Source organism: Emys orbicularis, chromosome 2 (assembly GCF_028017835.1).
Source record: "Emys orbicularis isolate rEmyOrb1 chromosome 2, rEmyOrb1.hap1, whole genome shotgun sequence".
Classification (NCBI taxonomy): Eukaryota; Metazoa; Chordata; order Testudines; family Emydidae; genus Emys; species Emys orbicularis.
In genome coordinates, this window is record NC_088684.1 from 35,761,818 (window position 1) to 35,781,363 (window position 19,546).

At 40.2% G+C, this 19,546-nt stretch overlaps 1 protein-coding gene across 1 annotated transcript in view; it reads left to right on the forward strand.

Moving 5' to 3' along the window:
- Nucleotides 1-19,546, forward strand: part of LRP12 (LDL receptor related protein 12) — a 110,063-nt gene that overhangs the window by 55,587 nt on the left and 34,930 nt on the right. The window contains exons 3-4 of the mRNA XM_065398825.1: nucleotides 4,220-4,355; nucleotides 6,537-6,739. Coding sequence (XP_065254897.1) covers nucleotides 4,220-4,355; nucleotides 6,537-6,739 — 339 coding nt within the window. The remainder of the gene's footprint in view (nucleotides 1-4,219; nucleotides 4,356-6,536; nucleotides 6,740-19,546) is intronic.

The window sequence follows — 19,546 nt, forward strand, 5'->3', positions numbered from 1 at the left end:
CTTGTAGGCTCTAAAGTTTTACATTGTTTTATATTTTTGAATGCAGGTTTTTTTGTACATAATTCTACATTTGTAAGTTCAACTTTCATGATAAAGAGATTGCACTACAGTACTTGTATTAGGTGAACTGAAATTACTATTTTTTTTTTTTACAATGCAAATACTTGTAATCAAAAATAAATATAAAGTGAGTACTGTAAACTTGGTATTCTGTGTTTGTAATTGAAATCAATATATTTGAAAATCGTGATTAATTTTTTTTAATCACTTGACAGCCCTACTTTTAAGATTTCTTGGTTCTAAGTGCCATGCCTACTCTGAGCTACTCAGAAATTTTCATTCTAATTGATTTTGTGTTTTTAACAGGCTGATAGTTAGACAAAGGCAGTTATAGTTGAAATGTAAGCATGGTTTCAAATGAATAAAGATGCGGAGTTCACTTTAAGAATATATATGTATTGTAGAATCTAGCCCTTTAAAGCATAAAGATGCTTTAAAAGTCTTTCTTTTTCAGTGGAAGCAATAAAAACCCTAGCAGGTAACCATGTATGTTACAGGCTCTCCCATTCTGTTTCTCTTTCACAACAAAAATCACATGCAGGAGCTTGTGGTGCCTCTGATTTGCCATGGGCCCTAGCAAATTCACAGTTCATTTTGGTCAATTTCACGGTCATAGCATTTTAAAAATCATAAATTTCATGATTTCAGCTTTTTAAGTCTGAAATTTCATGGTGTTGTAATTGTAGGGCTCATGATCCAAAAAGGAGTTGTGGAGGGGGGGTTACGGTTCTGCTACCCTTACTTTTGCACCGCTGCTGGCGGCGGCTCTGCCTTAATGGCTGGGTAGTTGGAAAGTAGCGGCTGCTGGCTGGGAGCCGCCACTCTCCAACCACCCAGCTCTGAAAGCAGCAACACAGAAGTAAGCGTGGCATGGTATGGTATTGTCACCCTTACTTCTGCACTGCTGCTATGGGGCGCGGCCTTCAGAGCTGGGAACCCGGCCAACGGCCGCTGCTCTCCAGTCGCCCAGCTCCGAAGACAGCACAGAAGTAAGGGTGGCAATACCGTGACCCCCTTAAAATAACCTTGCGGACCCCCCCCCTTTGCAACTCGTTTTTGGGTCAGGACCCTCAATTTGAGAAATGCAGGTCTTTCCCATGAAATCTGTATTGTATAGGGAAAAGCACATGACCAAATTTCCATGGCCGTGAATTTGGTAGGGCCCTACTCATGCACAGTAGTCATAACATGCTTTAATGTACATGCTTTTAAGGCATTGAAACAATATTTTGCCATGTTACAAGGCCTTATGCTAATACCGGTCTGTGGAATTTGTTGGTTATATAGTTAATAAATACTGCAACTTTCTTACAGATAATACTAAACTAACAGAATTTTCATGTAGATGTTTTTTTAAAAACTTGCATAACAAGTGAAAATTGGTTTTGGTGCCATCATTTGCACAGATGACTTACTGTTACAATTTAATTTCTTTAGCAAATGGCTGGGAGAGGTTGATTGTGGGTGGTTGGGGAGTTTGGTACGGGGGGAACATTGTATCGAGAATGGGAAGAGGTTGTAAGACTTAGTTTCTTAATAGATCTACAGCTATGGCCTGTTTTTGGCACAACCTTTTCTTAATGAATGTCTTATGTATATCTTGTAATGAATGTAGGGGTTTAGAAAGTTCAGCTTCATAAATTTGATGACAGATGTTTTGGTGGGTATTTTGAGGTTCTAATAGTGTTTCACTTGCCCTGATATTATATATGTAAGCAAATTTAAACGTTTCTTGAAATGAATCATATAGCAAAGTTTTATGTCAGGTTGCAAACTTGCAAAACCAGATGGTTTTTCTAATTGTGTGTATTTCGCTTGAAATATACTACTTTTAGTTAAGATCTGTATTTTGTCAAGAATAACGTTTAATTTAAAATGCTTTAGATGCGTTTTTCATCTCTTACTCTGTGGTTTTTTGTTCATGTTAATAGGATATTCAAGGAAAATTAGTAAACTTTTTAAAATAATTTTTCTTGCTATTCATTGAGTCTGATTCTTGTCAATAACATGAGTATCAAACACAAACAGTGTGTATTTCAGTGTTAGCACATGGAATGTTAACTGCATTTCTAAAGTATAATGGGGTAAGAGCACCACCTATGGGGTTTACTGGAAACTAAACCAATTAACTTTTGCTGAGTGAACAATTTATTGAATAATGAATAAAAAGATATTTCTTTATTTTGATATTTGCTTTTTTCGCCAATCTTATGTGTACCATAAGTATGGCACCACTGTATAACTCATCTGTTTAATTATAAACCTCTAGTGTGTGGGAATATATGGGGTGAAATTATAGTAATATTGCCAATCCCAAACATTCAAAAAACAAAAAATTGTCTGAAAAATTGAGAGATTTTAAGAGTAATAAATTCTCCATGTGCCTTCTGCTTTTTGAACCAGCTCTGCAACCAGGAGAATAATGAACTTTTTGAAAATGAAAGCTGAGCTTCTGGACTGCTCAAATGGCTTTGTCTAGGGCTTAAAGAAAAAACTGTGTAGCAAGATTTGCAATAACATTGCAAAAGTTAGCAAAATTGGTATAGAGAAAAACACGACTCAATTATGGGGTATAGTTATGTATAGTGGCTACCTAGATCATGAGAGCAAAGCTGAAATGTTTTATGTAGTCACTACAGTCCAGAGGTGGAATGAGTCCCAGAAGTAAATGCAATTAAACAGGAAGGTTTTGAAAAGTGACCACCTGCAGAGGTCAGGAATGGATCCCCCCAAATGGCTCTTGGAGTAGTCAGTGGGAGGCTGGTCTCCTTTCTCTGGAGCATCAGAGAATGAGAGAAGACCACTGCTGGAGATGGGACATTGGGCAGGGAGGGTCAGGACTCTGAGGTGGCACTGAGCATTCTCTCTCTCTGGTGCTTGTCTGGCTGGTTCTTGCTCACATGCTCAGGGTCTAACTGATCGCCATATGTGGATTTGGGAAGGAATTTCCTCCCAGGTCAGGTTGGCAGTGTTGTTGTTGTTTTTTGTTCCACCTTCCTCTGCAGTTTGTGGGTCAGATCGCTCACTAGGATTATCAAACTTAATCATTTCTCTGCCATCACAGCGGCCTCAAGCACTGGTGCACTTCAGTCCCTCCTATTCTCTGTCTATTGCACTTAATAGTCTTATCTCCTATGGGCTGTAATATTTTGGCCTTATTTCATTTGTTGGGTTTTGTGCGTGGGTGCAGTGTGTTACTGATCTGTGATACATAGGCTGTCAGACTGGATGATCTGGTGAACCCTTCCAACCTTAAACGCTGACTCTAATATTGAGCACAATCAGTACTTTGCTTTCAAAGCACTTGCTATCATGAGGAAAATTCACCTTTGTGCAGACTACTTAAATCCAACTTACTCCTCAAAATATGGTTTAATTGGTGGACAGGCTTTGTGCTGGCTCTCCACACAAAGGTGAATTTCAGCTATTTATTATTTTTTTTCATTATTGCACTCTTTCCTAATGCACCTATCAGCATAGTGTCTGAGTACCATAGTTTAATTCTACTGAAAGAATGCATCATGTCCCAAATTACTGTATGCCTCACTTTAGCCAGTATTGCTTTCTTAAAGGTGAGCATACCCCATGCACATCAGGAGACAGATTTTCAGTGATGTTCTAGTTCTCATATTGAAGAGAAACTCTGAGCAAAGGAGGGAGGAGTGTGGTGGTGTCCTTTAAAAGGGTTGAGGTAGACTCTTTCCAATCTTTTAGTGTGAATTAGAGAAAATGGCATACTCTGCACCAAAGTCCCCTATGGGGGTAATCCAAGTAACAACCGTTACCAGCTAGATAGTGATATTCCCATTTTACAAATGGGGAAACGCAGGCATATGTTGCTTGTAGCAAGACCAAGGGCATGGACGAAGTTTGCCAAAGTTGGGATTAATAGTTGAGCATGCATTGGAAGTCAGAAATGCTTAATGCCAGGAAACACCTCTTTCTGGATAAGTATTCTAACCTATGTCCTTCATGGGCCATACTGGTGGTGGTGGTTGTTGTTGTTATCCAGACTTAATGTCATTGCTTTCTACTGATACAATGATTTTAATCTGTGAAAGTAGAATTTGTTATTTTATTTTCTGGTAAACCTTGATTCATTTTGTTTTGCGAGTTTTTGAAATGTGTAGTTAGTCAAATTGCTTTCAATATTTTTCAGCTTGTGGAGATAGTCCGGAACAAATTAGAGCACCAAGTGGGGTAATCACGAGTCCAGGCTGGCCTTTTGAATATCCTGCCAAAATCAACTGTAGCTGGTATATCCATGCAAACCCAGGGGAAATCATCACTATAAGGTAATTTTGCTATTGTACCACCCTGGTGTATTAAATAGTCATTAATTGTATATTGCTAACTATGGATTACATATTTCTCAACCTCCTCTATTCGAAATTCGGTACTTGTAGTGTTAACCCCAAGATCTGTCTTCATATTTTTCTACAGCTATTTTACTTTACTTTGGCTTGTAGCATTTGTCACCTGGCCCAGTTCTGCAATCTCGATGTACTCAAAGGCCCAGATTTTCAAAAGAGTATAGTACCCAGGAGCTACCATTGCAAACAATAGGGCTACTGAATGCTGAGTTGTTTTTAAAAATTTGGTCAATTGATTTAGATACATGAATGGGATCTGAGTGCTTCTGAAGACCTGAAACATGGCTCAAGGTCTAGGTCTGGGCACTTCAGAAAATCTGATGCAAAATTCTCATAGAAAGTGGTAGGAGTTTTGGGTGTACAAGTAAGTTATTCAGGGTTTATATAAGTAGAGCCCTGCAAATCCACGGATAGTCACTTTATATCCACGGGTATCCAGATGCGGATATCCACGATCATTTTTGCGGATTGCAGATTGGATGCAGATACAAATTTTGTATCCGCGCAGGGCTCTATATGTAAGGAAGGAATAGACCGAATGCTAATTTTATAAATGTCAAATAGAATGCCTGCATTCAGTGGTAAGTTATAATGGAAAACTTGATCATTTTAATGTAGTCATTGGTGCTGAAGAGAGAGAGTTGCTGCAGCTTTTCCATTAAAAATTTCTTTTGGCTTAGTCTTTTTAAACCAAAGTTCATAATAGTGGTCATGCTTTCATACTTATTCAATTTGCTTTTAATTTCTCTGTTCCATCTGTTTTTTGTCAAGGATTTTTTAAAGGTACATGGGAAATTCCAAAATGCTGCAATGTTGATAGATTTCATCTTATAGAAATCTAAAATAATCACAGACAACAGTTACAAATTTTGCAAAGGTTTACTTTTATTTTTTTGATATCTATTTCATATACCTTGTAAGTTTATAGAGGAAATAATGTCCTGGCTTTTGTACCATATGTTCAGGTACTTATCAGTTCACACCCTCCCCACCCCTCCATAATTTCCAGGGAAATCAAAATTTGTTTTAACATCAAGTTACAAGTTCGAACTGGGACTGTATACAGTCCACAGTGCTGATTATGAAACTGCTTTAGCTGCAGATTTTGTTTGTTCCCAGTGCAGACTTCCTGACCCAGGAAGAAAGGAGGGTTCTATCAAAATAAACACTAGGCTAAGAATGTAGTCTTTTTAAAACTGTTTCAGTTCAGAGCTTTTATTTCTACCCAAATCTTTTTTTACAGTGGCATGTCATTAAGTTGCAGGGTACAGTGGATGCAGCTGTTCAACCACAAAAATGTTTCCTAAAATCTTTATTCTAAGCTAGGTTTATAAGATTTGTTATACATCAGTGCTAGCTTTCTTCTATCTGTGTACTGTGTTTTATTAGCCATGCCATTTCCGGTCTAGTGCTTTGTTCTCTACACTGGCCTACTTTTACCCAGGCACAAAGATATGTATGGATGGGAGCCATACCACTCTGTGGTAATCGAGTCTCGTGACTCACCTATATTTTTAGTGTAGTTAGGATCTAGCACAGTTCAGTCAGCTAGTGTGGACCAGGCCAAATCATGTTTAAATCATGTTTTAATCATAATTCTCATACAGTTTGGCTCCATCTACAATAGCAAGCCCAACCATAGGAAGCTGCTTTAACTGAAACAATGTTGAGACTTGGTTTAAATAAAATCTCTTAATATGATTTCAAAATCATTAGAGATTGGGCCTATAAAAAGTATCTTTGCAACCAGAAGAGTTAAAACCTTTTTTTAAAATGAAAGCTAAAATTCTGTCAAACACAGAAGTTGCTAAGTCTCAGGGGCAATAGCCTAACAGCTTGGAACGGGTGGGGAATTACAAGCATGTGGATTTCTAGGATCCTGGTGATGGAAAGACCATCTCTGTTACATCATTACAAAGTGTATAGTAAAATTCTGTCTGCAAAAAAGGCAATAAGACCTTACTGACCATTTTCTTAGTTTTTCAACTTCAGACCCGTAAAAACTCCTTCCACTCATTTCCATTTTAAACAGCAATAATTTATCAAATAACTTCTAAAATGGCCACTTCATTAGCAAAGTTTGATTCTTTGTATCTTTTGCAGTTTTCAAGATTTTGATGTTCAGGGATCACGGCGATGCAGTTCGGATTGGTTAACAATAGGAACCTACAAGAATGTGGAAGGTTATCGAGCATGTGGCTCCTCCATTCCATCACCATACATCTCTTCACAAGACCATGTTTGGATCAGATTTCATTCGGATGACACTATCTCCAGGAAAGGCTTCAGATTGGCCTACTTTGCTGGTATGTTTCAAATAAGGACCATTGATATGTTTTCTTATTACTAGGGCTGTCGATAAATCACAGTTAACGCACGCGATTAACTAAAAAAAAAATTAATTGCAATTAATCGCACTGTTAAACAATAGAGCACCAATTGAAATTTATTAAATATTTTTGGATGTTTTTCTACATTTTAAAATATATTGATTTCAATTAAAACACAGATTACAAGGTGTCTAATGCTCACTTTATATTATTTTTGATTACAAATATTTGCACTGTAAAAATGATAAAAGAAATAGTATTTTCAGTTCACCTCATACAAGTACTGTAGTGCGATCTCTTTATCATGAAAGCGCAACTTACAAATGTAGGTTTTTTGTTACATAACTGCACTCAAAAACAAAACGATGTAAAACTTTAGAACCGCCAAGTCCACTCAGTCCTACTTCTTGTTCAGCCAATCACTAAGAGAAACAAGTTTGTTTACATTTACGGGAAATAATGCTGTCCACTTCTTAATTACAGTGTCACCTGAAAGTGAGAAGAGGTGTTGGCATGGCACTGTTGTAGCTGGCGTCGCAAGATATTTACGTGCCAAATGCACTAAAGATTCATATGCCTCTTCATGCTTCGGCCATCATTCCAGAGGAAATGCTTCCATGCTGATGATGCTCATTTAAAAAAATAATGCGTTAATTAAATTTGTGGCTGAACTCCTTGGGGGAGAATTGTATGTCTCTTGTTATGTTTTACCCATATTTCCTGTTATAGCAGTCTCAGATGATGACCCAGTACATGTTGTTCGTTTTAAGAACACTTTCACTGCAAATTTGACAAAGTGCAAAGATATCAATGTGAGATTTCTAAAGATAGCGACAGCACTCGACCCAAGATTTAAGAATCTGAAGTGCCTTCCAAAATCTGAGCGACAAGGTGTGGAGCATGCTTTCAGAAGTCTAAAAAGAACAACACTCTGATGTGCAAACTACAGGACCCAAACCACCAAAAAAGAAAATCAACCTGCTGGTTACATCTAACTCAGATGATGAAAATGAACATGCCTCGGTCCACACTGCTTTGGATCATTGAGCAGAACCTGTCATCGGCATGGATGTATGTCCTCTGGAATGGTGGTTGAAGTATCAATCTTTAGCGCATCTGGCACGTAAATATCTTGCGACACTGGCTACAACAGTGCCATGCACATGCCTGTTCTCACTTTCAGGTGACCTTGTAAACAAGAAGCAGGCAGCATTATCTTCTTCAAATGTAAACCAACTTGCTTGACCGAGCGATTGACTGAACAAGAAGTAGGACTGATTGGACTTTTAGGCTGTAAATGCAGGTTTTGAATGCAGGGGTTTTTTTGTACATAATTCTACATTTGTAAGTTCAACTTTCATGATAGAGATTGCACTACAGTACTTGTATTAGGTGAATTGAAAAATACTATCTCTTTTTTTTTTTTTTTTTTTTTACACTGCAAATATTTGTAATCAAAAATAAATATAAAGTGAGCGCTGTACACTTTGTATTTTGTGTTGTAATTGAAATCAATATATTTGAAAATGTAGAAAACATCCATAAATATTTAAATAAATGGTATTCTTTTATTGTTTAACAGCGTAATTAATAGTGATTAATTTTTTTAATCGCTTGACAGCCCTGCTCATTACATTAAAGTTTCTTCTAGTCTAGGTTTTAAGACCTGCACAGTTCCTTTCAGCAGCATAAAAAGTATGGTATCTTATACAGTCAAGTAATGATGCATTGCGATGGAAGAGAAATATACATTGCCTGAAGTGTTTTAATAGGTTGGGAAACTTTAAAATATAACTGCATACCTAGAGTTTGTGGTAATGAAGAAAGTGAATGAGGTTGAAAAGAGCTCCATTATAAAACAGCCTGTTTAGCTACCCATAATTTTTTTTTTTTAATTGCTTGGGCTTGAAATTCTCAACCTCAAAATTGAGTACTTTTAGTAAAGTTTTTAAGTAAATGGTTTCACTTGTTTGTGTTGCTTAAGTGTCTGTGGGAAGAGGAAGGAAGTACTTGTTAGATATCTAGTTTTAAATTTTTTGTATTTTGTATCTCAAATGGCTGTAAATATGAATTTCAAGCTTGGTATAATTGAGTATTTAGTCCACTTCCAAACTTGGTACTAGGTTAACAATTGTGCATGCAAAAGTGCACAAATTTAATCTCTTTCTGATATTATTCTCTGTGCATATGACCTATTAGGTAATCCTCAGTAGGTAATAGACAGAGTTTGTAGGTAATAGACAGGACTCCTTGCCCAGCCTGTAGGGCAATTCTTGAGCAGCCACTTCTCCCATTGGAGAGAAAAGGAAGCTGGTAGCAGGACAGGGAGTAGATTGCCAGGTTGCTGTCTGGCTTTAAAAGAAGGATGACATGGTGTTAGAGTAATTCTTTCGGAGAAGCTGAAGCGAAATGGAATTAACTCTAAGCAATGAGAGGGATACAGCAAACTTAACAGGAAAATAAGTACTTCAAACTATGATGCCTTGTGTGTTGCACACCATTGATTTTACTCCTGAGGAAATAAAACAATCCTATATTGCACGGATGGATATACAGACCTAGCCTCTCATGGTTTATGCTGCTTTTTAACTTAATGCATTTTACTCAGTTTAGACGACAAAAAATAATCCAGTTGTACTTAGTTTACCTTGATTTAAATTTTTTTTTGCACCAGTGCATTGTTGTAGTGTTTGAGTTGCAAACACTTCAAGGAATGCTTAAATCCAAAACTGTTTTCAGGCATTTTTTTTAATTTAAAATATTTTTACGAATTTATGTTGTTAGACACAGTCTTTACATAAATCTAAATTTTGGTCCTGAGCTAGTTTCCTTTTCCTTGATGCACTGTTTTGAAGATGTTCAACTTTATATTTAGTACGGTAGCTGCTTCAGTTGACGAAAGCAGTCCTCAAGTGTCCCCTGCAGAAGGAAGGACTGTGAGACCCACACAGATCTTGTCTCTGTGTGAACCCTGCTGTTTGTACAGGGAGATCTTGAAACGCAAACACAGTTTCCTCTGAGCATTCAAACATACCAGTCATTATTATGTGTACATTTAAGCAGCTATTGCAGAGAGGGAATCCAGAGCTGTCACTTCACTGAATCAAGTCTACGGTATAGCTGAGACAACGGTCAATATGTTGAGTTTCTTTCCAGATGGTCAGTAGAAAACACAGTAAGATGTGATAAACTTAAATGGATATATTTGCCATGAGTAAAGGTTGCAACATTAGGCTCTTAGTTTGTATTTCTGCAGTGGCTAAAGAATACTAACATCATCTAAATAACTGACATCTGATAATTGTGTGCAGCACTAAAAGTACCCACGTATGTTTCTTAATATGAAATCTCTTATTAATAGTGCATAATCATGACTAAAAATTATTAGTTGTGTGATGGTAGTAATTTGCCATGTAGTATGATACCTAATCATGAGTAGAGAAATGTTGAAGAAATAAAAAATCAAACACTCTGAAAACAAGTAGTAAAGGTATCTTGTCATGTCAACAGACCTATACCACCTGTGGTGGCTTACTTAGGCCTAGTCTACACTAGGAGGGGGATCGATCTGTTACGCAACTTCAGCTACCTGAATAACGTAGCTAAAGTCAACGTACTTAGATCTACTTACTGTGGTGTCTTCACTGCGGTAAGTCGACGGCTGACGCTCTCCCGTCGATTCTGCCTGTGCCTCTCGCCCTTGTGGAGTACTGGAGTCAATGGGAGAGCGCTCAGCAGTCAATTTATCACATCTAGACTAGACGTGATAAATTGACCCTCACTCTATCGATTGCTGCCCGTCGATCCAGCGGGTAATGTAGACAAGCCCTGACTTACAAAAGGGAAAAGTACACCTCATTAAAATACTTCAGGTATCCAGATATAAACTAAATTAGTGCATGCTAGAATTAGATATTGCAGCAGGGAATGAGGAGTCTACTTGATTTGGGTCAGCTAGTTCATTATTCTGTACCTGATCATTAATCTGTATGGGAATGGAGTTGGAGTGTCCATATCACAAAATCAGCTGACGAGGAAATTTATTTAGGCCACCATTACAACCACCGTTAATGAGCACCCTTCTTGGCAAGTTTGGTGATTCATAGATCATAAGCCCAGAAGGGACCCTTGTGATCATCAAGTCTTGACCTCTTGTATAACACAAATCATTAGGACTTATGTGACTTAATTCCTGTTCGAACTAGAGCATATTTTTTAGGGTAACATCCAGCCTTGACTAAAGAATTTCCAGTGATGGAGACTCCACTACAGCCCTTGTTAAGATTGTTTTCTGTGATTAATTACCCTCGATGTTAAAAACTTACGCATTATTTCTAATCTAAATATGTCCAGCTTCAACATGTTCCTCTTCGAGTGATGGCACATGTCAGTTCCACTGTAGGTGTGTGTGAGCCTTATGCACAGATGTTGGAGATTTTCTTCCTTCAATAGTGCCTGTCGGGGTGGCTCGCTTGTCACCCCTGTCGCTGCACAACACTGCATGCTGGTATAAGAGGGTGGAGCTGCTCCCAAGCCTCCTCAGTGCCTTGATACCTCCAGTAACAATTGTTGGAGCAATCTCAGACTTGTTTACTTAGGTGCATCCCTCACTCATTGTAAATAGTTGAAATTAATTGTTTTAGTTTTTCAAGTAAGTTAATGCCAGGTTTTTGTTTGTGTTCTTTGGGACCAATTCTTTCCTTTTGGTACCAGGCTTGGTACTGGAATGATGCCTCGCTCCCTAGGATTAAGTCCTGTGGGACACATTCAAAGCCTGTGCCAGTCAGTAGTCCTCATTCACTTAGAAGTGCTTGGGTGTGGCCCACGTTAGTGACAAGTGTCACATTGGCAAGGGCGTCAAACCCCATTCAAAAAAGGATAGAGCAGTGAGGCTTAAGTGCTTGCTTACGGAAGCAGCACTTTGACTCCCCCCTCCCCCCTCCCCAGCCAAGTCATCACATTGAGAGAGTGCTTCAAGTACTTCAGCATTGGTATGGCATGCTCCACCAGGCTCATAGTTCCCCAGTACCGAAGAAGAGACCCAAAACTTCCTCTGGCCCAGTGTCTCATTCATCTACTTCTGTACCAACGTAAGACAGAGGTGAGGACTCTACTCAGGGTGAGGCTTCTGGAGAAGTTCTGAGCCTCACCCTGAGTAAAGAGGGGTTTGCTGCCTTTGGAGCCTGTGCCAGATCCATCAAGGCTGTCCCCAAGAAACGTTTGAGGGGCCAGCAGTCTGGGGTGTTATACATATATATCTGGAAGAGACTTGCTTAGCCTCTTAGTACCAGTTCGCATTTGAAACTGTCCAACTGGTTTCTCCTCACTCCTCACCTCACAGAGAACCCACAGTACTACTACTTAGATCTCTTCTCAAACCAATTTTATCAAAAGGGATATCTCCTGTGGTTTCTCCAGTACCACCATTTCCAGGTTTAGGATACCTTTCTCTGGTACCATTTGCATCAGAGCCTCCATCATCAGAAGCCTCTGATTCCTCATCCAAGGCTGGGACACAGCGCTTACCCTCCTTTAAGATCATCAGGATCATGGACGATGCTGCAACACCAACAGTGGCCTTTTCTGAAGGGGCAATGGCCCGGACAAGGATGGGTCCCAGGTCCATACTAGTGGCCACTCTGGGCTCCATGGGATGGCTGTCCTGCAGCCAGGACCTCATCTCAACACTCGTGGGGAGCGCATCAGACGTGATGGCACCAGAAACGTCATTCCCCAGTACCCGATGTTCTTAGTACCTGGTCCTTATCTCAACATCACTCTCCAGTGTCCAGTACTGTGACGGATCCTGGCCAAAAAGCCCCTTGTCGAGTAGATTCTCCATCACGGATTATGAAGTTGCTGCCACCTCGAATGCTAGTTGCATCCTCCTCTTCTTCACCAGATGAAGCTATTGACTGAGTGGGAGAGTCACCTCCTCTAGAAGACCACAAGGACCACCAAGACCTCCTAATGAGTGGCCTCAGTGCTTGGCACCCAGGTAGAAGAGGTATGTGAGAGTTCTCACAAGTTGGTAGACATCCTGGTGTCGGCCACCTCTGCCAATCAACAAGGCAGTTGTGGACCCGGTCAAGATTCTTTGGCAGACACACACTTCCCTGACTCCCACAGCAAAACAAGCTGAGAGGAGATACTTCGTCCTCTGTAATGGGTATGAGTATCTTTACACTAATCCCTTCCTGGGTTCTTTTGTGATGGCAGCTGCCAACAAGTGGGAAAGACGAAGATGAGAAGCCTCCACACCTAAAAGCAAGGACTCAAAAAGGCTAGATTTGTTTGGTTGCAAACTTTATTAAGAACATAAGAACAACCATACTGGGTCAGACCAAAGGTCCATCTAGCCCAGTATCCTTTCTTCTGAAAGTGGCCAATGACCGGTTAACCCAGAAGGACTGAACAGAACAGGTAATCATCAAGTGATCCCCTGTCACCCATCCCAGCTTCTGGCAAACAGAGGCTAGGGACACCATCCCTGCCCATTCTGGCTAATAGCTATTGATGTACCTATCCTCCATGAACTTACCTAGTTCTTTTTTGAACCCTGTTATAGTCTTGGTCTTCACAACATCCTCTGGGAAGAAGTTCCATAGGTTGACTGTGCATTGTGTGAAAAAATATTTCCTTATGTTTGTTTTAAAGCTGCTGCCTATTAATTTCATTTGGTGGCCCCTAGTTCTTGTATTATGAGAAGAAGTAAATAACACTTCCTTATTTACTTTCTCCACACCAGTCATGATTTTATAGACCTCTATCATATCTGCCCTTAGTCGTCCCTTTTCCAAGCTGAAAAGTCTCTGTTTTATTAATCTGTCTCCATACAGCAGCCGTTCCATACCCCTAATTATTTTTGTTGCCCTTTTCTGAACCTTTTCCAATTTCAATCTTTTTTGAGATGGGGCAACCACATCTGCACACAATATTCAAGATGTGGATGTACCATGGATTTATATAGAGGCAATATGATATTTTCTGTCTCATCTATCTATTCCTTAATAATTCTCAACATTCTGTTAGCTTTTTTGACTGCTGCTGCACATTGAATGGATGTTTTCAGAGAACTATCCACAATGACTCCAACATCTTTCTTGAGGGGTAACAGCTAATTTAGACCCTATCATTTTATATATATAGTTGGGATTATGTTTTCCAATGTGCATTACTTTGCATTTATCAACATTGAATTTCTTTTGCCATTTTTTTGCCCAGTCACCCAGTTTTGAGAGATCCTTTTGTAGCTCTTTGCAGTCTACCTGGGACTTTACTGAGTAGTTTTGTATCATCTGCAAATTTTGCCACCTCACTGTTTACCCCTTTTTCCAGATCATTTATGACTATGTTGAATAAGACTGGTCCCAGGACAGACCCCTGCGGGACACGACTATTTACCTCTCTCCATTCTGAAAACTGACCATTTATTCCAACCTTTTGATTCCTATCTTTTAACCAGTTGCCAATCCATGAGAGAACCTTCCCTCTTATCCCATGACTGCTTACTTTGCTTAAGAGCGTTAGGTGAGGGACTTTGTCAAAGGCTTTCTCAAAATCTAAATACACTATATCAACTGGATCCCCCTTGTCCACATGCTTGTTGACCCCCTCAAAGAATTCTATAGACTGGGTGAGGCATGATTTCCCTTTACAAAAACCATGTTGACTATTCCCCAACAAATGATGTTTATCTATGTGTCTGACAATTTTGTTCTTTATTATAGTTTCAACCATTTTGCCCGGCACTGAAGTCAGGCTTACCGGCCTGTAATTGCCAGAGTCTCCTCTTGAGCCATTTAAAAAATTTCATGTCACATTAGTTATCCTCCAGTCATTTGGTACAGAAGCTGATATAAATGATGGGTTACCAAACCACAGTTTTAGTATTTCTGCAATTTCACATTTTAGTTCCTTCAGAATTCTTGGGTGAATACCATCTAGTCCTGGTTATTTATTACTGTTTAATTTATCAGTTTGTCCCAAACCACCTGTAATGACACCTCAATCTGGGACAGTTCCTCAGATTTGTCACCTAAAAAGAATGGCTCATATTTGGGAATCTCCCTCACATCCTCAACCGTGAAGACCAATGCAAAGAATTGATTTAGTTTCTCCGCAATGGCCTTATCGTCCTTGAGTGCTCCTTTAGCATCTCAATCGTCCATGACCCCACTGGTTGTTTAGCAGGCTTCCTGCTTCTGATGTACTTTAAAAAAAAAAAAAAATTGGTATTATGTGACAGTGTACCCCATAAGGCTTTATGGGGAGGGGGTGCTTATAAATGTATGTATGACATAACTGGAATATGTTTTGTGCTGCCTGTGCCAGGTAACATATCTCCGTAAAGGTTATGGTCTACTATATCTATTCATCCTATTTGTACATATATATATCATTTTCTACTTGAGGTTAAGAATATGGGCTGTATGCTTGCTTGGTTTCTAAGTAAGCTTTGGGAGGCATTTGGTCAGCTTCTTTAGGAAGGAATTCGCCAGGTTAAGTACCTGATCAGGAAACACTTGGGGAACAATGCATCTTGGAATGCTCCAATCCACATAAGAAGTCTTCCTGGAGACATGCAAGATACCATGTGGACAATGGCTTCAGCCTGTAAAGACTGAGTCATGCAGGGACATGTGATTTGCCCAGGTGACTCCAGAACTCCATCTTGGAGCTGGACTTTGCATAGGAGGGAGGAGGGGGGTCTCCACCCACAAGAGAGAGTCTATTTAAACCTGGGGGAGACCCCTCCATTTTGTCTTCAGCTGGCTAAAGAAGGAGCCTCTCCACCCCCCCCGAGGATACTTGAAGGAGACTGAAACAAAGGACAGTAACTACAGGGGGTGTGAGTGATTGCTGGACCCAGGCTAAAAGGAGATTAGCCTGTAAAAGGGAGTGCTCTGGAACTGGTGAGGAAATCATCTGTATTTAGTTTGATTAGACATAGATTTGCGCATTTTATTTTACTTTGCTTGGTGACTTACTTTGTTCTGTCTGTTACTACTTGGAACCACTTAAATCCTACTGTCTGTATTTAATAAAATCACTTTTTATTTAGTAATTTACTCAGAGTAGGTATTAATACCTTGGGGAGCAAACAACTGTGCATATCTCTCTATCAGTGTTATAGAGGGCGAACAATTTATGAGTTTACTCTGCATAAGCTTTATGCAGGGTAAAACGGATTTATCTGGGTTTAGACCCCATTGGGAGTTGGGCATCTGAGTGCTAAAGACAAGCACACTTCTATGAGCTGTTTTCAGGTAAACTAGCAGCTTTGGGACAAGTGATTCAGACCCTGGGTTTGTGTCTGGAGCCAGACGGGAGTATCTGGTTCAGCAAGACAGGGTGCTGGAGTCCTGAGCTGGCAGGGAAAACAGAAGCAGGGGTAGTCTTTGCACATTAGGTGGCAGCTCCCAAGGGAATTCATTTAGTTTCTCCGCAATGGCCGTATCGTCCTTGAGTGCTCCTTTAGCATCTCAATCGTCCATGACCCCACTGGTTGTTTAGCAGGCTTCCTGCTTCTGATGTACTTAAAAAAAAAAAAAAATAATAAAAATAAATTTGGTATTACTTTTTAAGTCTTTGGCTAGCTGCTCTTCAAATTCTTTTTTGGACTTCCTAATTATATTTTTACACTTAATTCACCAGAGTTTATGCTCCTTTCTATTTTTCTCATTAGGATTTCACTTCATCTTTTTAAAAGATGCCTTTTTGCCTTTCACTGCTTCTTTTACTTTGTATTTAGCCATGGTGGCTCTCTTTTAGTTCTCTTACTATGTTTTTTAATTTGGGGTATACACTTAAGTTGAGCCTCTATTATGGTGTCTTTAAAAAGATTCCATGCAGCTTGCAGGGATTTAACTTTTGGTGCTGTACCTTTTATCTCAGGGTCTGCAGCTCAGGATCGCAAACTAGCAGGCACTCCTGAGTCAATATGACTACATGCTGTGGGAGAACATTGCTAAATTAAAGGACAAGTTACTAGAGGATTGCAAATAATTCTCAGTAATGGTGGAGGAGGGTAAACTGGTCACCAGGACTGCTCTCCAGATAAGTCCGTATAGTGCAGATTCAGCAGCTCAAAACATGGCATCAGCGATAATCCAGACTACCTACTGAAGTCCAACAGACCATACAGGACCTTCTGCTTGAAGGTCCTACTCTGGTCTCTGAGAAAGTTGATGACCGGCTTTGCAGCCTTAAAGGTTCTAGGGCAACACTCAGATCCTTTGGAACGTACACTTCAGTGACAAAAAGAAAGCACTTTCAACAACAGCTTTTTAACATCCTAGCTTTGCTCCCCATTCCCAGGATCCCCCTAGGGAAAAAAAAGAAGGAATTATAGAAGGCACCCTCCACCACTGTCCTCTTTAGCATCCCCAGGCTCATCCTGTCCAGCTGCCTCCTCCAAGCAGGCATTTTGACAGGGTTGTTGAGGACAGTATACCAGTCTCCTCACTTCTGTCTGTTCCCCCTTTTTTGTATTTACCAGTTGCTTGTCCTGCTTCCTAAGTGCCTGGATCCACATAACATCAGACCATTGGATCTTAAGCACTAGGGAATAGGGGTATGCCATCCAGTTTACTTCAAACCCTGCCTTCCCCGCCGTCCCTCTTCAGGGACCATTCTCTTCAACAGGCGGTCCAATCTCTTCAGACAGGGGCCATAGAGGAGTACCATTGAACCCAGGGGAAAAGGCTTTTATTCCTGTTATTTCATGATCCCCAAATTGAAAGGAGGCATCAGCCTCATTTTAGATCTAAAAGAGTTGAACAAATTCCTGAAGAAAATAAAATTCCGTGTGGTTACCCTAGCATCAATTATCCCTTCCTTGGAACAAGGAGACGGGTATGCTGCCCTCGACTAGAGGGATGCTTTCTTACGTATCTCAATGTGTCTTGACCATCTAAAGTCTCTCATTGTTGGTGAATGGCTGTCGCTATCAGTTCACAGTACTTCTGTTCAGCTTGGCAGCTGCTCCTCAGGTATTCACAACGTGCATTATGGTGGTAGCCGCTAATCTTCAAAAATTAGGGGTTCTGATCAACTGCAGATAAATTAGTTGTCCAGGGTCTCAGTCCTGTCTCTAGCATATCAACTGCTCTGTCTATATTGAACACTCTGGCGCTCCTCGTGAATTGAGAAAAATTAATACTGAGGCCTGCACAGACAATAGAATTCATTGGAGCAGTCCTCTATTCCACAGATGCCAGGGCTTTTCTGCCACAAACCAGATTTAAAACCATTCAAAAACTAGTATTCAAATGAAAGCTTACCGACTCAGAACAGCATGCAAGTGTCTCAGTCTGTTAGGTCACAGGGCAACATGTACCTATGTAGTGCAATACTCCAGACTGCGACTCAGGATGCTACAGATGTGGGTAGCATAAATATATATCCTGAATCATGATGCCTTGGGCAAGGTGGTTCAACTGCCTGAGCTAGTCCTGTTGTTTCTGGATTGGTGGACAGACCTTCTAAAAGCTTGTGTGGAAGTTCCCTTCCTTCCCACACTACCAACACTCACTCTAGTCACAGACCTATCATCCCTAGATTGGGGAGCTCACATTGGGTCCCTGAAGACTTATGGTTTTTGATCATCTCAGAACCCAGAGGCTCACATAAATGTCAGAGTTAAGAGCAGCAGGTCTAGTCTACTCAATCTTTCTCCCCCACATAGTGGGGGAAAATCTATTGATTCTGATAGACAACTCTGCGACCATGTTTTACCTAAACAGGCAAAGAGGAGCGCAATCAAACTAACTCTGTCAGGACTCTTCTGTAGCCCACTCGATTCACCTTAAAGCTACTTAACTTCTGGGGAAACAGAATACAATGGCAGATCAACTGAGCTGATTCTTCACCGATCAACACAAGTGGTCATTATGCCCAGACATAGCACGGGCCATCTTCCAACTTGGGGTGGATTCCTAAAGTGGTAGTCTCAGTCCAGGCTCCCTAATAGATGCCTTTTATCCTGTCTTGGGAGAATTGCCTTCTATATACCTTCCCTCCAATTCCTTTGCTCCTCAGAGTAGTATCCAAAATAAAAAGAATCATGCTCATCTCATCTTTATAGTACCAGTGTGGTCCTGTCAATATTGGTACTCACCCCCTACTGACACTGTTGATAGAGCCACCTCCTATCCCTCCCGTTGGATCCAGACATAATTTCCTGAGACCACGGCCACATTCTGCACTCTAGCCTCCACACACTCCATCTCACAGCATGGATCCTTTGACTGATGGCCTTTGAAAGGTTTTGATCACAGAATGTCAAAGTGGTACTTCTAAATAGTGGAAAACCCTCAACTAGGATCACTTACCTGGCTAAATATAAATGCTTCTCCATTTGGTCTCATGAGAAAGGTGTATCTTCTCAGCAAGCATCCCTTAATGTTGTGCTGGACTGTCTTCTAGATCTAAAACAGAATCAGTTAGTTCTGTAAGGGTGCTTTTGGCTGCTATCTCAGCTTTCCGTATATGGATGGATAATAAGCCCCTTTTCTCCAACCACATTTTACTCAATTCCTGAAGGGCCTGGCCAGATTATAACCTCAAGTGTGGGACCCCATCCTTTCTTGGGATCTCAGCTAAGTCCTGGCAGGTCTAATGGAACCCTCCTTTGAAGCCCTTGTGACTTGCTCTCCTTTACCCACTCCTACAATTTTTTTTTATAAGGATAAGGTTTATCTCAGGCTGCACCCAAAAATCCTTACAAAAGTAGTCTCATCTGTTTGCCCACATTTTTTCCAAAACCCCATCATATATGCA